Source organism: Neopsephotus bourkii, unplaced genomic scaffold (genome assembly GCF_033783945.1).
Source record: "Neopsephotus bourkii isolate Nb327-2 ecotype Australia unplaced genomic scaffold, CSIRO-AGI_Nbou_v1 NB_350, whole genome shotgun sequence".
Classification (NCBI taxonomy): domain Eukaryota; kingdom Metazoa; phylum Chordata; class Aves; order Psittaciformes; family Psittacidae; genus Neopsephotus; species Neopsephotus bourkii.
In genome coordinates, this window is record NW_026900856.1 from 140,137 (window position 1) to 161,334 (window position 21,198).

Genomic DNA, 21,198 nt, shown 5'->3' on the forward strand with positions numbered 1-21,198 from the left:
AAAGGCATTAAAAACTGCCTATTAATATTTCCCCTTTTGGGGAAGTAATAGCCAAAATCATCACATAATAATGCAAAAATCATTGCATAGTTAATAAAAAGTATTATTTGGCCCAAATGGTGGTGATGAATGGAATTAAATCCAGTTGGCAGATGGTCACAAGTGGTGTTCCCCAAGGCTCAGTACTGGGACCAGTTCTATTGAAAATATCTTTATCAGTGCTTGGGACAAGAGGACCGAGTACATGCTCAGTAAATTTACATGCTGACTCTTGGAGGTTGATCTGCTAGAGGAGAGGAAGGCTCTGCAGAGGGATCTGGATAGGCTGGATCAATAGGCTGTGGCCAGTGGTATGAGTTACAACAAGGCACAGTGACGGGTCCTGCATCTGGACCACAACAAGCCCATGTGAAGCTACAGGCTTGGGAAGAGTAGATGGAAAGATGCGCAAAGAAAAAGGACCTGGGGGTGTTGACTGATAGAGCTGAATATGATCCAGCTTGTGCCCGGGCAGCCAAGAAGGCCAATGTCATCCTGACCTGTATCAGAAATAGTGTGGCCAGCAGGGCCAAGGTAGTGGTTATCCCCTTGTAATAGGCACTGGTGAGGCTACACCTCAAATCCTGTGTTCAGTTCCGGCCCCTCACTACAGAGAGCAGGTCCAGAGTAGGGCAATGAAGCTGGTGAAAGGTTTGGAGAACAAGTCTGATGAGGAGCAGCTGAGGGAACTGGGGGTGTTTAGTCTGAAGAAGAGGAGGCTCAGGGGGGATCTTACTGCTGTCTACAACTACCTGAAAGGAGGTTGTACTGTTGCAGGTGTCAGTCTCTTCTTCCAAGTAACAAGTAATAGGACAAGAGGAAACGGCCTCAAGTTTTACCACAGAAGATTTAGATTGGATATTATGAAAAATTTCTTCACCAGACGGGTTGTCCAGCATTGGAACAGGCTGCTCAGAGAAGTGGCTGAGTGACCATCCTAAAGGAGCTTAAAAGATATGTGGATGTGCTTAGGAATGTAGCTTAGTGGTAGACTTGGCAGTGTTAAGTTACAGGCTAGGCTAGATAATCTTAAGGATCCTTCCAAACCTAATTGGTTCTATGATTCTATGATTATTATGCAGTTGAAATAAATTATGTTTAAAAAAGCATTTTGTGAAAGAAAAGAGTGTAAGCCTTCTTCCACTCTTGGAAAAAATGACATCAAGTTACATCTGATATTTTACAAGCACCTTTTCTTTTGATGTGCAGTGGATTTTACCAGTTAACATTCTAAATAGCATTTCCATACCATTCATTTAGAGAGAGTAATTCTTACAAGGCAAACCCACCACATGCAAATGTACAGAGGAGTTATTAAGTGCTCCACAGCAGCCTGTTAGCTGTATTCATGAATATTTGCATGACTTAAAGATCTTACTTAATTGGTAGTTAAATGCAAATCTCAATAACAACTTGATCCTGAAATGGAAAAGTCCCACCAGAGTTTTAATGAAATACCTGAAAAGCAAATTCACTGCAGAAACAGAGCTTGAAAAAGGGCCTACGGGTAATGAGGCAGAAACATGTGTGCAGTTATGTGCAAGGAAGTAATACAGAAACCATAACTACCAGGTAATGCTGAGCCATGAAACAGAACAAGATTTCCCTTGCACCCTCAGCTTTTCTTCCCTCACCAGCTCTGCAGCAGGTTAGTCCCACTGCGTTACTTCTGACCTCTGATTTGTAAGGTAAGGAGACCTTTCCCCAACTTATTAAACTTCCTGGATTTACAAGTTCAGGAACAACTTGGAATGATTCAGCCAGGCAACAGGCTTGCAGTGTCCTTTCAGAGTCTGTGACAAGTGGTTTTTTTTCTTAAATATTATTCAGGTTTCTAACTTGAATTCTAAACTACCTCCCTGAAAGACTTCTGTTTGTACATGCCTGCAGACTTTGACACACATTATCCTTTCCTCCATTTCTCCATTTAAAAATAAAATGTGAAGACAGGAAGAATGATCAAGCAATAAAAAGCAGTTCTGAACCCACAGAACTGTTTTAGAAATCACAACAACATCCAAAGCCACATACATGTCTATGCTTACCTATTTGGAAGTAATGAAACTTCACTAACATGAGGACGTGTCAAAACCAACACAGAGCAACAAAACTGAGCTTTGTAATCACTGGTATCATGTGTTATAGGTAAATTATCTATATTACAAGATAGGCCAAAGTGTGCCCCGTTAGCTAACCGTGAATTTAAAGAAGCTTCTGAGAAACCTTATTAATTGAATTACAGACACAAGGAACTAATAAATGTTGCATGGGGTCAGGCATTATTGTCCCATAGAAGCCAGAGTTAATTATTAATACCAGGTGTGGAGTTACAGCTCCCAAAGTGCTAGGTGTACAGTGCTATGGGCACTTCAGTGTTGCAGAGGGAGGATGCATTACAGCTCTCAGAGGCTGTTGCTAATGAATAGGATTCAAGTGGATTGCTCACATTTTTCAGTAACAGTTCAGGAAGGTTTCAGTCTCCAAGATCCAAAAACTCATTAAAAAGAAATGTCTTATTAATACTGATTACCCAGGACTTCTTCAACTCTTAAAAAGATTGGCTAAAAACTGACTGCAAAACAACTGTTGTCAGGCACAGCTCACTTGAAAAGCAGTTCAGTGATAATAATGGGCAAATTATGGTGTTATTTAATACCCAGCTGGCCTCCAGAACATCCAGTATGTCCATAGTAAGAGAGATAAAATACTGATTCACTGTAGTACAAAGAGGGCATCCAAAGATGAGAAAATTCCGCCATCCCACACATGTACCTTATGTATCTTTGGGTTTTGTATATATACTTTAAAATATTTCCTTTCCAATTCATCTGTTTTGATGGGTAATCTAAGTCATGTAATAAAATAAACGACGTTAAGAAATACTGAAAAATTGCCACATTATATTCTCTCCCTGGCAGATGAAGCAGAGACTACTCTGCTCTTTACTGTTTTTCTTAGAAAAAGCCAAAAAGTTGTCATGTCTCTCTTTAAATCTGTATTTAATTGGAAGTCCTTTAAAAAGCCTAAGCTTGATATTTGACTGCTTTTTTAATTTTTATATTGTCATTTTGCTTGTTGTGATAGTTTGTTAACTGGCTTTAAAGTAAGACCTCTATTGGTACATTTCTGGACTTGTGTTCAGGTCTCTGATTATATGGTAACATAATAGGCTTTGCTGGTGGATACAAACTGTGTAGTTGTTACTAGCCTTTGGTATTCTATAGCACAAACTTTGGCCATCCAAACAGGTATACACACTAATAAGGGGAGTGAAATATGTATAGCAGAGCCAAACACAGTAGCACGGCTTTTAAACCTTCCCTTTCCTTCATACCTGTGCAAAACCTGACCAAGAGAATGAACAGACAGGGATGCAGTCCCCAAAAATCAAACCCTTAGAGGTAAATTAGGATATCTTTCCCTGGAGGTTTTCCAATTTCAACAGTTGAAGCAGTGCCCATGAGTTTTATTTTTTGTGTCTTTTTCTAATCCAAAAATATTTTCAACAGTTTATTCCCCTTTCTAAATCTCAGTGTTGTAAGTAATGATTGATAGTCATTATCGTCTATTGGCTCTTCAGGTTATTTTGTCCTGGCCAAAAGGTTGCCTGAGTAGGCAGCATCAAGAGGAAAAATTACCTCCCATTGAAAAGACACAACAGCAGTACTCACCAACCATTAAACCAGTAGGAAAAAAAATGAAGAGAACAAGAAAACCTTTCTGGACTCCAAGTGCATGTATGCTCTCACCAGCACAGACCACTATGTCCCCATCCCACAGCTTAACCTCTGTTTCTTCAGAGTTTGGAGAATGGTGATGCAGTTTCCTGCACACCTTTTCAGGGCTTGTTCCTCACTTTTTTCACATCTCCAGACCTGTAACGATCTGACCTCAAGGTGAGGTGAGAGTCTGACAGTGCCAGTACAGTTCAGCTTCAAACTGCAGAGGAACACTCTGCAGCAGAGCAGTTTCTTCAGCTATGGTTCTTCAGAGAACAATCAGGGGCTGTTTGAAATGCATCTTTCAAGACACAGGGATGTAAATTAGAAATTAGAGCTGATCTAATTTGCCAGTGCAGCTCTATTAAGAATGCCATTTAAGCTAGGTCTTGACAGAAGGCATTTTATAGATACCATATAGTTCTGCATCTGTGTTCTAAAGTTATTGTTCATTCATGCATTTTAAGAACAAAGACTGAAGGAAAAGTTTAACTATTTTACCAAGTGGTAACTAGAGCTAAATACAAATAATCTTTCCTACCCTATACTTACTTATCAATTTCTTATAACACAAAATTAAGTGGAATTTACCCCAAAATAGGGGAGAGCTCTGACAAATTAACATTTCTTAAAAAAAAAAAAAAATTAGAATCATAGAAACATAGAATCATAGAATAGTTAGGGCTGGAAAGGACCTTAGGGACATTTCTTGTTCTATCTCTAAGAAGCTAGATAGGTTTCTTTTTTTCCCCCCATACCCCATAATACCCTAAATCTTGCACAGAGGAAGAAGTGGATGACAAAGAAATATTTGCTAATAATAAATGTTGACCAAAATTTTCAACAAGAAGAGATGCTCATATAAGGGTACTCAAAGTCACACTATTGATTTACAGGTTTAAGGACTTTAAGACAAAGTTTGTCCATTTTTCACAGGTACATGAATAATGCCAATCCAACTAATGATTCTGGTATAAATCTTATATGTCTTGCTAAAATACAAAACAAATACACAGACTCCCTGAAAAGTCCTGATATAAGCACTTCTGCAACTACAGTCGTAAAATCCCATTCATTGATTAGATATTACTTCTTATTTTAAGCAGTATAGTAACACTGCGTTACATTGCAATTTAGTTGAAGTTAGACTACAGAGAGACAATTACATAAACAGGACCCTAGAAAAATTAGTCTCTGATTCTATTTTGGTATGTAAATGATTGGGCTCAACTTTTTAAAAGTTCTGAGTGCTTTCTAATTCCTTTATTTTCTTTTAAGACGCTAAACACAGATTTAAAGGCCTAATTCTCAGCACTCAGGTTTAAAAATGTCACCAAATAATTGGGTTTTAGCTTTTATTTTTTCATTCCAGATGTATGCTGAATTTATATATTTCCTCTGCTGATATATGCAGGACTCCGCCAGAACTGCAACACTCTAAATAAAAGGTGACTATTATTGAAATTTTATTTGACAGAGAAACATAGTAATAAATGTAATTCTTAAGTTACTAAAAGTAGATTCAAAATAAATAAACTGATCTGAAGAACTGTAACTTGCTTTTGGAATACACATTTTTCTAGTATAGATCAGCTGATATTATGCTTCCAGGCCTTCTTCAGAGAGGGCTGTAGCAAAGGATTAAAAAAAAAAAAAACATTTTTGCAAACTGCTGTAAAAACACATTGATGCATCTTGTTTACTAAAACAAATCTTCTAATGTCAGCAAATAAAGCGGAATGCTTGTCTAGTTTCCAGGCTAGATTTCATAAATATAAGAATTTAGAAGTTACTAGACTAATCGACTCTTAGGTACAGTTGCTGCCCATGCTGAATGTACAAGGCCCACTCCACCCTGAATATGAGCAAAAAAGTCATTAAGATAAAAAGGCAGACAACAAGGGTAGGAGTTTGAAAATTCACTACTGGTTTAAAGCCCACCTCAGAGACAAAAAATGTACAGCAGTGTAGCATTCACTGAGGATTGCTAGAACTTCCTCTTTTCCAAGGTAAAAAACTCAGCTCTCTCAGTCATTCTCTCTTCATGGGAGAGGTCTTCCAGATCTGAACAATTTTGTGGCCCTCCTCTGGACCCTCTCCAGCAGGTCTATGCCCTTCTTACGTGGAGGCCCCAGAGCTGGATGTAGTACTCCAACTGGGGTCTCACCAGAGCAGAGTGGGAGAATCACCTCTCTCTGCCTGCTGTCCATGCCTCATTCTATGCAGCCCAGGACATTACTGGCTTTCTGAGCTTTAAGCATGCACTGGCAGCTCATGTCTAGCCTTCATTCACAAGTACACCCAAGTCCTCCTCCACAGGGCTATTCTCAATCCCTCCATCCACCAGTCTGTATTGATGCTGGGTGTTAGTGAAGTCTCTCAGCAGGATAAGAGCCTGCAAGCATGATGCCTCCTGCAACTGGAATAAGAAAGCTTTGTCAATAGGCTCCCCTTGATCAGCAGCCTGTAGTACCCACAACTGGAAGGACAGAAGGAAAAATTGTCTCTGCTCCAACCTCCGTTACCAACCAAAGCCCAGAAGTCTCTTTGGACTGCCCTTGGACTATGTATCACAGCAAATGAGTTATTCAAAACAGAGGAGCAAAAAATAATTTTGGCAGTTTCGGCAAACGAATAAAGTTTTCTGTGTTTACCCAGTTACCTCTGTTTGCCGGAAACGTAATTTTTAACCTTAAAAAAAATAGAGTGATAGGTTTGCTATGTAGTTTTATGTGTGGCATACATTAAAATGCATGAGATCATTTTAATCATTTTCCAATTAGTTTGTTTTTTTGTAAGTAAAAAAAAAAAAAATCTGTTATTCTTTCCAAAAAGTTAAAAAAGAAATATAAATCCTCTCTTCCTACCCCAGTAATCTTGAGGTATTCTTGAAATAGCATCATTTTTCTTGAATATTAAATTTATTCATGGAAGAATTTATCAAATTTTCCTAACTCAAGAAACATGAAAGATTTTAGAGGGTGGTGTAATGGAAATTTAAACAGGAAAAATATTTGTTTTTCATATCTCATTTCAGGTTTACAGAGACAAGAAAGCCCTGATCTGCGATGCCATTTACTTCCACTTTCTGTGAAAGCACACGATGGAAAAGAGAGATTAGAGGTGGTTTGAAGTTAATTATACCAGTATGTCTAAAAAAAACCCTAAAAGTTCAGAAAAACAGTGCGAAGTGCAAAGCAGGATGGCAGATACTCATTATAGTAATCAAATCATACTTCAGGACAGACAACTTCTTTTTCATCTTCCATGGCTTGTTTCGTAGTGTGGCAATTAGTTTCTTTTTTTCTTCTACCTCTTCTTTCAACTTGGCCAATTCCTCCTCTGTAATTGGTTCCTCTTCAGAGTCAGAATCAGAGCTTCAAACAAAAGCAGGAAGAAAAAACATCACCAAAACTCAGAAAGGACAGAAGTATTCACTGAAGCTTGGTGTTAATTCTTCTTCAGACCTAGACAAATGCCTTCACAGTTGCACAGGGGGGAGGACACAGTTCACTTAGACTTGTTAATTTCAGTATGAAAGGCAAAGCCCACACACAAAGTGCAGAGCTACCACTGAACCAGCACTACACTAAGAGCATCCCATGGAGAGTGGGCAGGGCTCCTGCGGAAGTGTCTGACAGCCACCGATTGTTCCTTCAGGATTAACCAGCCTCCTAAGAGTTCAACTTAAATTCAGTCATGTGAGGAAACTTGACTGAGGCCATAAAAATGAACTTGTTCACCCCACTGCAGTGTGCCACAAGAATGAGAAGAGATGCCACAGCCACAGCAAAGACAAGTTTAAATGCCTGATGAACAGCCCATCCACTGATCAAGGCAGTAGCATTTCAGAGATGGGAAGGATTCAAAGCCACGTAGCAGCAAGGTTTTGATGTGTCCTACCACTTGAGGTAAGCAGACACAATAGTATTTGGCATCTCCAGATGTGTTGTGTTTGTAATCTGAACTTCTGCATGCACCGGTTTGTAGCAGCTTTGGAAAACATTGATTTGGAAAGCATTTGGAAAGCAACGGCCACTTTCCCTAAAACTTGCATAGTATCCTTTTCTGTGAGCAATCTTACATCTCATAATTGTATGTAACAAATCATTAGCAACAAGTGTTTCCTCTTCTTACACCAGCAAACAGAAAAATAATAAAAAGGAAATTATTAGACTCTAAATTCCTGTCCTAAAAAGCTGACAGCAATGACTGCCATTGAGCTCTTAGTAAAAACAGTTCAATACATTTCTGTTTCTCTTTTGCCTTTCTTTGCCTTCTTTTTTTGTTTTGAATGTTTGAAAACGTACTGCTTTATATATATATATATATATATATATTTTGTAGATTGTTTTGGAACAGCTCATTAAGACTTTATCAAGCAATAGTTTTCAGATTGTTTTGCTTATAATTTATATTTCTGAGGGTTTGATATTCAAAATCTGAAGTCAAAGCTGAATGTTTCATTACTTAAGTCACCTAATTGCATAGTTTCTATCCTCTCCATAATTAAAAAATTATAAACTTCTTCTTCTTTGACCAAAACAGTGTGACATAAAGGTCAAACGGCTTATCTGTATGACATAAAGGACAAAAGAGTTTATCTGCAAGAATATGAATGAAAATTTTTAAAACAAACAATTACAATAAAAGCAAAATTCTCGCAACACAGCAAAAAACAAGTATGTCATTGGTCATCCATCTTCAGTTTCATGAAATATACATCACTATAGCACACGATACCAGAGATCAGTTTAAAAATTTCAGATATGCAGGAGTAACTTGGCAAAGGAAAGAAAGAGGCTTTCATAGTTATCAGATGCCCTGCTATTGAAGACTCAAATGTTATTGAAAAGACTGTCATGTTAGAAAGTTGAACCCATTAGCCACAAGATCTCATGATAAAAAATTGTGCCACAGAAAATATAAATCTACAGAAAGGACTGCTACTGAACACTGGGCAGATCTATTGTTATCCCAGTATTGCAACCAGCAAGTTAAGAACTATATGAAAATTTAAGACAAACTGATGAAGGTAAATAAAAATATTCGTGCACACGATTTTGAGGCATTATAATGAAGAACGAGTCATGTCTTTAAGAACAGAAGGATTAAAACAGTCAGATTTTGAGAGACCTTTAAATCAATATCTTTTACAATCAGCTGGTTTGCATTTTACATTTACAGGCAGGCAGGAATGTGCCCAATATTGAGGATTTCCTTATAAATAAGAAATAAGATTGTTGGGTTGTACAAAATGGAAACATGCAGTTTTACAAGACTGCAGTGGGAAATATGAGTGGTAAGTGCTGATGCAGTGAGTTTACAGAGGAAAAGAATCTGGGCAGAACACAAGAGGTAAAATAGGAATAATACTGGCTCTTTCTCCCATTGCCAGCTACAGTTTTGTCTTTGTAAACATATCTCATCTTTAATTTTTCACTTTCCTTTGGAACCAAGAAAATAATAACATTCCAAATTTCTAAGCATTTTTAAAAATCAGTATTTTGAAGAGTGTTTACACTACAGAGTCAAACTTCATATGGTTACAGAAGATTTTGCCTTTAGCTCAAGTGATTGAACACTGAGAGATTCAAGCCAGGATACCTTTCATGAAAGGTTGTGATTTGTACATCTGAAGGGCAAAAAGATTTACTGTGACCTTCAGGCTATCACAGAGCATAAAACATCACTAAAAGGTTTCACATCAAGCCCTGATCTTCCTTGACTCCAATTCAATCCATACAATGCATCTTTTTCTAAGTCAGTGGAGCTGTTGAAATCAATGGTGCATCCTTAAATGACACACATAATGAAACTGCTCATATCATCAAACTGTGTTTTGGTTTATGCTCATATTACAAATCTGTATTTTGGTTCTAGTTTCATTTCCTCTTTATGGAAGCATCTACTTGTCAAATGGTATTTTGTAAACGCCATTTTATAGAGGTAAAAAATAAGGTGAAATGTTTTTCTTGGAGCTTGGAGATTTTCAAGGAAATGACTGGTAGGACTTTAAGAGGCTGGAGTGATGAGTGAATAAATTTGACTAATTTGTGTGTGTGTGTGTGTGTGTGTGTGTGTGTGTGTGTGTGTGTGTGTGTGTGAAAATTCTATTGTTTATTGATGATCTTCATAATATCCCCTTCCATTTAGTGCTCTTCAGCAATGTTCCTGCTAGCAAGAAGATGCAGTGCTTGTACTGCTTTAATCTTCCATGTACAGCTGGAAAAGCATAAGCTTTATACTCTGGAGTAATTCTACTAAACAGTTGATCTGCTCACATACAGAGCTACACAATAAAACCAGAAGTTGCACAGGCTAGGCAGAATATGTTTCCTTCTCTGGGGATTTTTATCTTAAGTGACTGCATACGGTTTCCACCTAAGACCAATCAGTCACAATTAGCCAATAAAGAATATAGCTTTTCAACCTAGGGATATCATAGTCCTTCACAGTGAGTCTATACCGAGCAATTTATCACAGATATTTTTGGGATAATGTGGCAAAAGCCACAATGAAGTAGCAAATTCAATATTAACACCCTGTGTGGAATAGTATCACATTTAGTTTTACTTTCTTTTTTTCTCTTTTTCTTTTTTTTTTTTCCTGTTTGGTTATTTTTTCTTTCTCAATTTCTTATTTTACTTTTGTCATGCTTTTCATGCTGAAATGTCTTGGCTATTTAATAGCTACAACAGCAAGGTTTACATTTAAACAGTAGGAAGCATTTGCTGTGATAGGTCCTCATGAACTTGCTAGAGAGGTTTCATTTCTATGCTGTCACCCTTCTCTTCTGAACTGAAGGTTTACAAATCCTTTGTCTGAATCACAGCTGAACTGACCACCAGCCTATTTTCCTTCATTTCTTACATTTTCTGGTTTTCTTTTAAAAATCTTTTAAAATATTCTTATATTTATTTCTCTGCATTCTTGCCAGCTGGTCCCCTAAAAAGTAAAAAAATAATATAATGTTTTTGAGGTATATTCCAGAGATCCATCAGGTTTTTCTTAAACATTATGCTTACTACTCCAAGAAAAATGTCAATCTAGGTAGCATTTCTAAGTAGCTGAAACATGTATTTTAATGTTAAGAACTTTGGAAGATAATTAAAAACATTGTGCCCTCACTAAGTTTTATATTTTCAGGGGCTTTTTTTTTTTAATTAATGTTCAGTAAATGCATACAATGGAATACAATAATAAGCAAAGGAACATGGATTGACCCATTTAGGACTGTTGCTGTATGAGTACAGGAAATTGAAGAGGGCTATGATTGGCACCACAGTGAAGAGCCAGCTTATGAAAAAGAAAGATGGTAGGCACTCTTTTAGGGAAGGGAAATGAAGTAGAAGTGTACTGAAATGGGATCATGGATAAATAAATGCAACAGAATGTCTCACTGTATTTCCTTCTTTCCTTTTACTCCTGCTGAGCTCTCCATTGATGCCTTTGGGAATACAAACAGCTGTAGCAAATGCTGAATGAGGGAAGTGGAATCTCCCTTCGTCTCCACTGAGATGTGTGCCTAGCTGCATTTGCTCCATTATACACAATTCCAGTGATCTTCTTATATAAAGCTAACTCAAACCTGACTGTGAAAAAAGAACTTCATGCTGTGAAAAGTGTTAAGATTTTAGTTCTGCACTGGAAATAAAACTAGACCTTGGGTGTTTGCAGGTTTATCATCTTGGGGGTTGGGGAATTTTAGTTTTGATGAAAGGAAAAAGTAGGAGGGGTCTTACCTGTTGTCACATCTTTCTGTTATTTGCTTCTCTCCTCTGTTATTTTTACATGCATTCTACAGAGAGCTGCTCATAAACTTAGGATATTTAACTATAATAAGGGTGACCCTGGCTTGAGTTCCTATTCTACGTGTCCAGATTTGACCTAATCCTCAGGGTATCAGAAGTCACAGAAGGGCCTGACTGGTCATTTCCTGAGGTCCCACCCTGGACCTGTGACCCTGACTTTATTCTACTGAAGTGGATATGGATTTGTGGGAGCTTTCCATTTACATTCAGCCATCATTTCTTCACTGCAGAAAGAAAAAGGTATCTTTCCAGTTCTAGCTGGGCTATAATGAGCAAGGGAGTCATATTGACTACAGGTATTTCTCAGCTATAAATGAAAGCAGGTTTCATATAAGATAACTATGGTCTTATATATAAAAAAAAAATAAAAAAAAAAATTGAATTACCCAGATCCTGATTTCTTTTTGTCTTTCTTTTTCTTGTTGGCCTTCTCTTTTTTCCCTTTCTTATCAGGCTTTTTGTCCTGTTTCTTCTCTTTGCCTTTCCCACTTTTACCCCCTTTTTCATCTTCCTCTTCACCACCTTCCGTGGTTTTCTCATTTGCCTGTTTCTTCCTGGTAGGGTCTCCTTCAGAGTCACTGCCCTCATTTCTAGCTGCTCGTCCACGTCCTCTACGATTTCTGTTCCTGCGATGCCCAGCTCTCCTTGTACCATCTTCATCATCATCATCCTCCTCACCACCACACCTGGCTCTCCCTCTAGCATGTCCCCTTCTGGTTCTCGGTGTTGCTCTCTTCCCTCCTTTATCTGTGATGGAGGGGAAAAAAACACATGAGAGAGGGCAATATGTTAGAAGGAGACTTTTCCTCCTCCTTCATTCTTGCAGATAATCAGAAAACATCTGATATGGCCTTACAAAGTAATTAACATTACTGACCTTTGACATTTTCTTCATTCTCATCTGCATTCCCTTCTTCATTGTCAACATCACTGCCCACTGTGGAATGAAAACAAAGGCCAGTGCATGTGAAGTGTGGATCAGTCATTAGGAATGCAGGGTTTTCAAGACATTCTTGGCAATTACCGCATTGGTACTCCTTTGCACCATTTCACAGACCCAGCTTTTTGGAATATGGTTTTCAAAAACGTAGTTTTCGAAAAATAAGATGAAGGCAGAAACAATAGTTGCACATTCCTTCAGCACTCAAATAAGTAAGATCCAAAGTAATGTCATGACAATCTCCATTTTGTGGAAGAAATATGCAGGGCAGGAAGACATTCAAAAAGAAGCACAATAGCCTACCATTTGGGTAAAAGAACAAGGAAAATTAAAATGCTTTTCAGACAATTCTCAGAGATTTTCTTGAGCATATGAAAGATAAGCACTATCTGATATGAAAGAAGATTAAAAGAATCATTTTCTGATTTGACAGGCTGAACAGCATGAAGCTTCATAGAGGCAGTATGGCTGAAGAGCTCAGTCCCAGAAGCAGAATACTAACTCTCAGTTCCAGCAACCAAATCCCTAAGCACAGTGACAAAAGTTGACCCCAGGTCACTTGTATGCTGTACCACAGTCCTGTTCTACCACTCAGAAGATGATAAAAACGTTGGAGACTCTAGAGAGCCTGTTAACAGAAGCAAGTAGTATTTCTGCTCAGAAACATCTTTGATTTGGTAGATCTCTTGCTGAAGCTTTTCAGTCTCAATGAGTTCAGTAAGAGATGTTGTCTCTGCCATCCATCAAAAACTAGGAAGGTATCCAATTCAAAAAGTACTACCCTCTTTCATATACACTAAATACCTCATAATATTTAGTTAATTCTGCAAATATTGAACATACCACTCTGGAAACTGCTATTAGTATTCACCAGCAATGTTTCTTCATAAGCAATCTAACTAATACTTGAGAAGCCAGCAGGTAATAGGCTCTCTTGAGGTTTCTTTGAGCTTGTACATGTGTGACAGCTCTTGAGACCTATCAGTGGATTACATAGAAATATATGGTAGAAGGAGAGTAATGAGAAGACTAGTAAGTATTACCATGAATAGAAAAAGGCAGCTGTCCTTTATGCCATGTATGTTCCAGATGTAAGTTGTCTAATTTTCCCTCTGTAAGACGGGGCAGGTGACATGTCATGATCTCTACAGTTGCATTTTTCAGGCAAGATATTAGAGTTATCTTCCTTGTACACTCATCTGATACTTTTATTTTTTCTTTATATTCTCTCTTTCTCCACTCTAGCTCCCTAGTTCCTTTTATAAATTTTATTTATAATGATTTATCAAAAATTTATACACAAATTGATTTTTCTAGGAATTGCTAGATAAATGTTGAGGCACAACATCTTAGCTTTACGTAGTATCAAAAAAAAAAGCAGTACAATTTGTAAGGATGCAAACAAGAAGAAATCTAGGGTCTTGTTTCACTATGTGCAATAATGGGCAAAGGGTTAATATCCAGAATTTGGCATGCATTTTAGAACTGGGATATATGTCAGGAGTCTAAATTCCCTGCACAAAATATTTCATTGTAATTACATTTTCCACAATTTCTACACTGTCTGCACAATAATTTTTTAACACTGCACAAGGATATTATCCTTGAATATCATCAGTGGAATGTGAAAATAAGTGCTTCTTTGTTCTGTCTGGACATATGCCTTCTGCTGCTGACAGTAACAGGATCTCCATTTGACAAAGATCATTACGCCACTATTGAAAGCTTGCAAAGATGAAGACAGACACTTCTAAAGATATACTTTGCATGCAACAATAGGGCATGGTCTTTTATTGCAACTAATGCTGTTGCTGATCTCCTCCAGGCAAACAGAAATTCCCGGGAAAGCACTTCAGTGGTATAAGATTGGCTTCACTGCAGATTCTGATGAGGTCATATAACAAGCAAACAGCTGCAGATTTATCATACGTACTGAAACATGCATTAGCAGTGAGAAGCGTTTTCGTAGTTCAGCTGACCTCTTATTGACATAACAGTGAAAGTGACAATGGACTATGCAACAGTTACTTAGGCAGGGCAGAAGGGAGCTGTTGGGTTTTAATTAATTCTAATAGCATAAGGGAAATATACCTGAATCCAGTATTTCAGGTAAAATAACTAATTAGATTTCAGGGTGCTCGAAGAAAATAGTGGAACAATACTAGAGGGGAGTGTATCTGAAAAGAGACTTCATATGTTTATGTCTTTTTTTTTTTTTCACTTAAATGATGAGGTTCAAATTGAAGAAGTTTTTGAAGAAATTAAGAAGTCGCATAAAATCAAATGGAAGTATATATTGCCACAAAACAGGCCCTGACCAGTAGAAAACATGACCAGTGATTACATGGAATCAGGCAGCCAGAAGAGGGGGGTACTACAGACAGACTAAACAAGCACTAGTGCAGCTTCAAAACTATTTCTGCGAAAATTTGAAATTATAACTGCAAACTGAGCTTTAGAACATTCCAGCCTCCACAGCCTCATGCTTACATAGAGATGAAACATGTAGATATAAAGAATATTAGACGTCTGTCCGTATTCTGGTGTATCCATAGAAGAAGGGAACCCTCCCGAGTCTTGAGCTATGACAGGGAAAGCATTGTCCTAGTATTTTTTTTAAAGAAGATGGAATCCAAGGAGGGCTCTTCCAGTTTTCTCATACTCTGTGTCATGAGCTGTGTCACTAGGATAAAAGCTGAAGCTCAGGGTAAAATGTTTCTCCCTTGTGTCAGCTGTGATAATAGCAGGTGCTATCACACCAAGGAGGAACAAAATCGCTTGGGAGGGGGGGTGAAGGAGTTTTAACATCCCTAAGGTCTATTCTGCATAGGGAATATGCATGCATTCATGTGAGTTACATAGGAAGGCAAGAGGCTAGGCAGCTCATAACTCAGCACTTTAGGTACTTGTGGCAAACCCCGTCTTACTGAATTACTGGAGAAGCATTTCAGTGACACACAAATTACAATTCATGGTGTCACTAAATCCAAATGCAGTTTAGCACTACATTTAAATTTTCTATAAATCACAACGCAGAGAAACAGTAAAGTGCAAAGTGCATTCCTCAGGCACTGTATTATCATCCTATAAGAAAACTGATTACCACTTTTCATCTCTGGTTTGTCAAAATAAGAATGTGCAGTCTCTGTTGCAGGAATAAATAAGATCTTTTTAGGCTGATATACCTGTCTTCTATTTTTTAAAACAGATCTTCATGTGATCCCAGTTATCAAAAATTCAGTGAATCTTCTTCTAAAATCAACTATGTCTCACTAAAGCACCATCTAAAACTACTTCTTGTTCCAGAAAAGGATTGATAGGACCTCATTTCTTCACGGTATCAATATTCATAGGGCTAGTATCAGATTATTAGGCTTTGAGTCAGATAACTTCAGTTTATGTGACCCAGAGCAACCATTGCTCAGTAGTTACATATTCCAGGATACATTATCCTGCCCTAATGACACATATATCATTGAGCATATTTGGAGCTATACTCCATAACTGTTTATACTCTAGGAAACCCAATCACTTTCTGAATTTTTTTTTTTCCACAGTAGTTTAAGGGAAACTTTCTCATCTTTCTAGACTAAGGGCAGGGAAAGTGTAATCTGAGTAAGCTATCGTTTTACCTGAAGTCTTATTTATGTTTTAGACTATAGCCACAGATGAGCCAACAAGACTAAAGGAGGGTGTCCTGAATATGAGCTCAGACTAACCTGTAAGTCACAGACTGCAGTGAAGACAGAATATCAGACAGCTCGGTAGAAAGATCAAAATGTTGAAGTACTGGCTGGCAATTAAGGCCAGAAAAAAAAGTACGAAACCATGGGACTTTTCACTACATGAGGTGTCCATTTAGCAGACTGTGGGTGCTGTTTTAACTTTACCTTGTTTTCCCAGGTTGTTTGTACACCACTTATCAGAGCGTATTATTCAGATTTCATGTTCTGGAATTTTTAGAACTTGTTTTACACTGACATAGTTTCCTTGACTTTTCACTGTGAGAGGAGTAATGATTCTTGTAACTACCCAGTAAAATATGGCCCTCCGTTGTAATACTACTGCTCACATTACTACTATCTAAAACTGGCAGCTGCTAAGCAATTCTGTGTGCTGGTGTCTTAAAAAAAAACAACAAAAAAAAACCCCACAAATCAGTGATATGCAAAGTAATCTGAAAGTCAAAAAACGCATTCAGACCTTTTATATATGTTATAAAATTAATTTTTATTTTACTAATTAATTGTCAAGCCAATGAACTGAATCATATGCAGATAGAGCTTTGAAAGCAATTATTGTGCCTTCCCCTGGTCTAGAACATGATGGAATTTTTTCAGTGCCAGAAAGACATTAGCATAGACAGATAATAAACCAGTTGTCCAACATATAGGTATGTCAGTAACACAAAAGCTTATCAGACAATTAATGCATGCGAAGTACTACTCAAAAGGAGCAGGAAAAGTTGTGTAATATTCAAGTTTAGATATTTACATACATTTTCATACTATTCTTTCTGATCATGTAAATATGCGAGTGTCTTGCAACACTTCTGTGAGGATAAATGCCACCAGAAGTAACAGCTGTGTAACACAATAAAACAACATGCCATGATTTTGAAGAACATATATGGCAAGAGTGAACTTGTGCAGGCTTCAAGATCCAATATTCAAGACTTTAACAATGTAGATCCCATCCTCTTAGAGTATTTCCAAACACCAGGAAAAATAACTTGGCCCACATTAGACATAGGAGAAGTGGACTTGACCCACAGAAATTGCAAATAAAAATTACATTTACAGAACAACCAGAATGCTTAGTATTTCAGGCCATGCTTGATTTTTCTTCTATCTTTTTCCCAGACGATGTTGAATTTGTTTCTTCCAATAGACTAAAATGAAAATCAGTGCCCAAAAAAATATCCTGTCCAGCAATAGTTAAGAATTTATGAAGTAAACTAACTCCTATACAGTTACACTTACACTAGCAAATATAGTGCTTACTTTTCTGCACCTAAATTAGCAAGGTTGTAAATACTAATGTAGGCAAAATATTTATACTACAATGTCACAAAGCAACTAGTGTCTCCAAAGACTCATTAGTATTAATGTACAAACTGTGGCTTGCAAAGTTCTATACTCAAAGATTTTCCAGAAATTGACTGTGGGACAATAAACTTTTCATCTCTGTAGATTGCCAGTAAGGACAATTTTCCCAACTTACTGTAGCTCAGTCAGTGTTTGAAAATTAACATAAGGACAATAGGAAACAAATGGAATCCATTCAATTCACATCCATAGATTTCTCATCTGTTTTCCACTGGTAAGGAAAATTACAAATGTTCTACTAAAACAACAGAGATAGAGCTAGCACAGATCAAGTTGGCACTGTGGCTGGCTTTGGGCACATAATCTGATAACACTCTCCTATCTTTAGTTTACTTCTGGGCTGTATTTACACATCATAAGGTTTGAGTGTTTCTTCTGTTTGTGGGTCAGGACTTCTCTTAGGCAAAATTCCCCTTCAGGGATGAATAATTTTATTGCACAATTCAGTCCAAGAATTTTAGGCCAAATCTGATTTTGCTTTTATAAAACCCACAGAAGTTACAGGAGGAAGATAATTGAGTGAGAATCCCCTCATTATTTCACCCCCTTCAGGAAAGCATGCATAAAAGTTTCCAGGCCACTGTGTTTTACATCATCATTATGGATACAGCTCCACAACCCTACCTGGGCCAGACAAAGACCTAACCAGGTAGTGCTTTTTCCTACCCAAGACTAGAGATGTGACAAGCTTGAAGGACCTATTGGTTGCTATAATAAAACAACAAGGAGAAATCATGCTTGCATTGTGTCTTCATCACACAGATGTCCTGCTGGTAGACAATTTTTCATTTTCATTGCAGTCTTTACTGCAAGAATTAGGATCAGAATATTGAGTGTCCAGTGCATTTTGAGGAGTGTGGAAATGCAGTAAATCATACCAATCTGACTTTTTCATGTTCTGAAAAATGACATACTTAGCTTATTGTGAGTCATTCATAGTACTGTTAACACGGGAAGAACGTGTTAGGTATGGAGAAAACAGGTTGTTATGTTCAAGATACAAATGTGGCATTCTTGATGTATCCAAAGTCAATTGGATTTTTGACTACCTCATGAGAAGACATCTCTTTTAAGGTTGATACCTACAGCTGACCAGCTCACCAGATATTCTCTTTGTTATTTTTAAAGGACAAAAAGTACATTCCATCTGATCTCTTTTAAACATCTGCTCTGAAGATTTGTGCCCTGTCTTCCTGTAGGAGACGCCTAGAACAATGAATTCATACTCATGAATTTAGAGTAATAAATCATATATCTCCTACTATCATAGATTTTCAGAAGACATGTTACGAACCAATAATAATGTCCAAATGAGGGCTTCAGCTTCACTAGAGCTACAGATATCAAACAGCAGATAGCTACGGATATCAAACAGATATCAAACTGCATTCTTGCAACTGTCATCCATTCTTTGCAAGAATATTCCTTAGGGCCTTCTGTCAATAACAAAGCAAAACCTCCTGTAAAGAAATTGTTACTAGATTTGTACCTGATTCTGTGCTAACTCCAGCACTTGTAACATTTTAAATCAAAAGTGGATGGAGAACCACATCCTGAAAGCATCTCATAGTTACTTATAATGGAGCTCCTGTTTTTTAAATCTTAGATCAAGATGGAGTCTTGAATTTGCTCATATCACCTCATCTCTAAATATCCAAACAGCAGACATTAAGGTAGTTATATTTTATTACATATTAAGTACAAGATAAATTTTCAAGCAAAATGTGGCAAAGAGTGTTCATGATCCAACCTTCTCCAATTAAGAGATGTGGTTTTTGTTCACTGTGGGAATGCTACCCTATTATTTGAATGAATAATAAAGTCACTGAACAGAAATTAAATCAAGTCAGTTAGATACCTGCAAGTAGAAGGCAGGTATTCATGGTAAACTTAGAACCTTGATATTCTAAGAACTTATTCATTAGAAAATGAAAAAATACATATGTTCTATGGTCATATTAGTTTTGTTTCTTACTCAGGTAAAAATTTTGCTGAAGCTGGGAGGTATTTTGGCTGTGCAATGTTAAATTCTGTGCTTCTCTCATGTTAAAATGAGCTCCATCAGCATGCACAGCTTGAAAATGAAATTGGTCAGGAAAGGGACTTGCAAAAAAACATGGGGAGGAAAAGCGATGATGGTGGTCAGACAATAAAAGGAAAGAAAGCAGGATGGACTCTTAAAATGAACTACATATTCAGTAATATTTTGCTGAAATGCTAAGCAGTCCATTCTGATGTTTTCTGTGGAAGCTGAAGCATTTTATTACTATTGCCTATTACAAAAGTGGATTAAAAATATATAAAGCAATGTTTAGTACTACCAGCCCTGTTTCTTAGCAAGACTTAATAAACTAATGCAGAAACCAGTCTAGAATAAGGCCGCATGCTGAAGATGAGAAAGATCATGCCTGTTCCATATGAAGAAGTTCCATATTTTGAGTAGTATTGCCCATGAGAACTGAAAGCACTTACCATACCAAAGAGTTCCCTTGCACTTTTCCAGGATAAGCCATTAGGCATGATCATCCTTCAAAACATTTCTTATGTACAGAACAGAGCAGTATCAATATAGAAATACTGTTACTAATCTTACTATGAAGAATGCTTGACATTTCATACCAAATACTGAAAGCAATAAGAAAAGGAAACATTACCTTTGTACAGCTTACAGAAACCATGACAAATCCTTGCATTCTTTATATTCCCTAAAAAGTACTTACAAATGTAAGGTAACAGGGCTGTCATTGTACTCTTTTCATTTCCTAACCAGTGGAAAACCACACTGCCATTCTACAACTAGTCAACTCACACAGCAAAGCTGTTTTCAAAAGCCAATTAAAACACATTTATGAACAAAAAGATAATGAATTGTGGCAAAGGAGATTTTGTATTAGAAAGAACAAGAAAACAGAACTTGCACTCTGCTGAGCTACATGCAGAAAATATGTGCTTGAGATGCGTAATTATAGTTTTAATTACCATATTCTTCAGTGTCGTTTGGCTTTTCATGTTTAGGCATCGTGACTATTTCACAGGGCTGCTCCGGCTGCCACCTATACAAGAGATCGGCTGAAGGTTGAGTGAATCAAGATAAAGTGTACCACATCAACATCGTCCTGTCTGTCACTGAACGGATGGCGCTGGTGAAGTTTCACTGACTGAAATATAAGAAGATACTAATTTCCTAAGTGATTAATTTTTCATGACTGTTTAGTTTACTATGTAGAGTTAGCATGCTAGGGTCAAAAGAATGGAAGAAGTGGTTCACTTTCTTTATAATTATTACTGAAAAAAATAAAAACTCTCCTGCAGTGTATCTACTTATGATTACCACTGTTTAAACTCCTTAAGTGCCTTCCTGAGCAAGGATGTTCCACATTGCCCACACAGGCACACTCTGATGTTGTGTACAGGTCTACACTTCAGCATGTAGAGGAAGTTAAATGGAATTTTTTTCTCACAAAAGACAGCTTTTACTTCAGACATATTTAAATTGCACAGCTTTAGCATCCTGCAACTGATTAAAAAAAAAAAAAAATCTTCTCAAAAGGAGCCAGATGCTGATAGATCCGATGGTT

At 37.3% G+C, this 21,198-nt stretch overlaps 1 protein-coding gene across 1 annotated transcript in view; it reads right to left on the reverse strand.

Annotated features, from left to right (window-relative positions):
* LOC133209592 (transmembrane channel-like protein 1) overlaps window positions 1-20,764 on the reverse strand; it is a 56,989-nt gene extending 36,225 nt beyond the window's left edge. Inside the window, exons 1-5 of the mRNA XM_061348291.1 lie at window positions 20,600-20,764; window positions 12,446-12,509; window positions 12,374-12,384; window positions 11,959-12,310; window positions 6,995-7,135 (exon numbers count right to left, since the gene is read on the reverse strand). Of these exons, the coding sequence (XP_061204275.1) occupies window positions 6,995-7,135; window positions 11,959-12,310; window positions 12,374-12,384; window positions 12,446-12,509; window positions 20,600-20,639 (608 nt within the window). The 5' untranslated portion in view covers window positions 20,640-20,764. The remainder of the gene's footprint in view (window positions 1-6,994; window positions 7,136-11,958; window positions 12,311-12,373; window positions 12,385-12,445; window positions 12,510-20,599) is intronic.
* Between the last annotated feature and the right edge of the window lie 434 nt (window positions 20,765-21,198).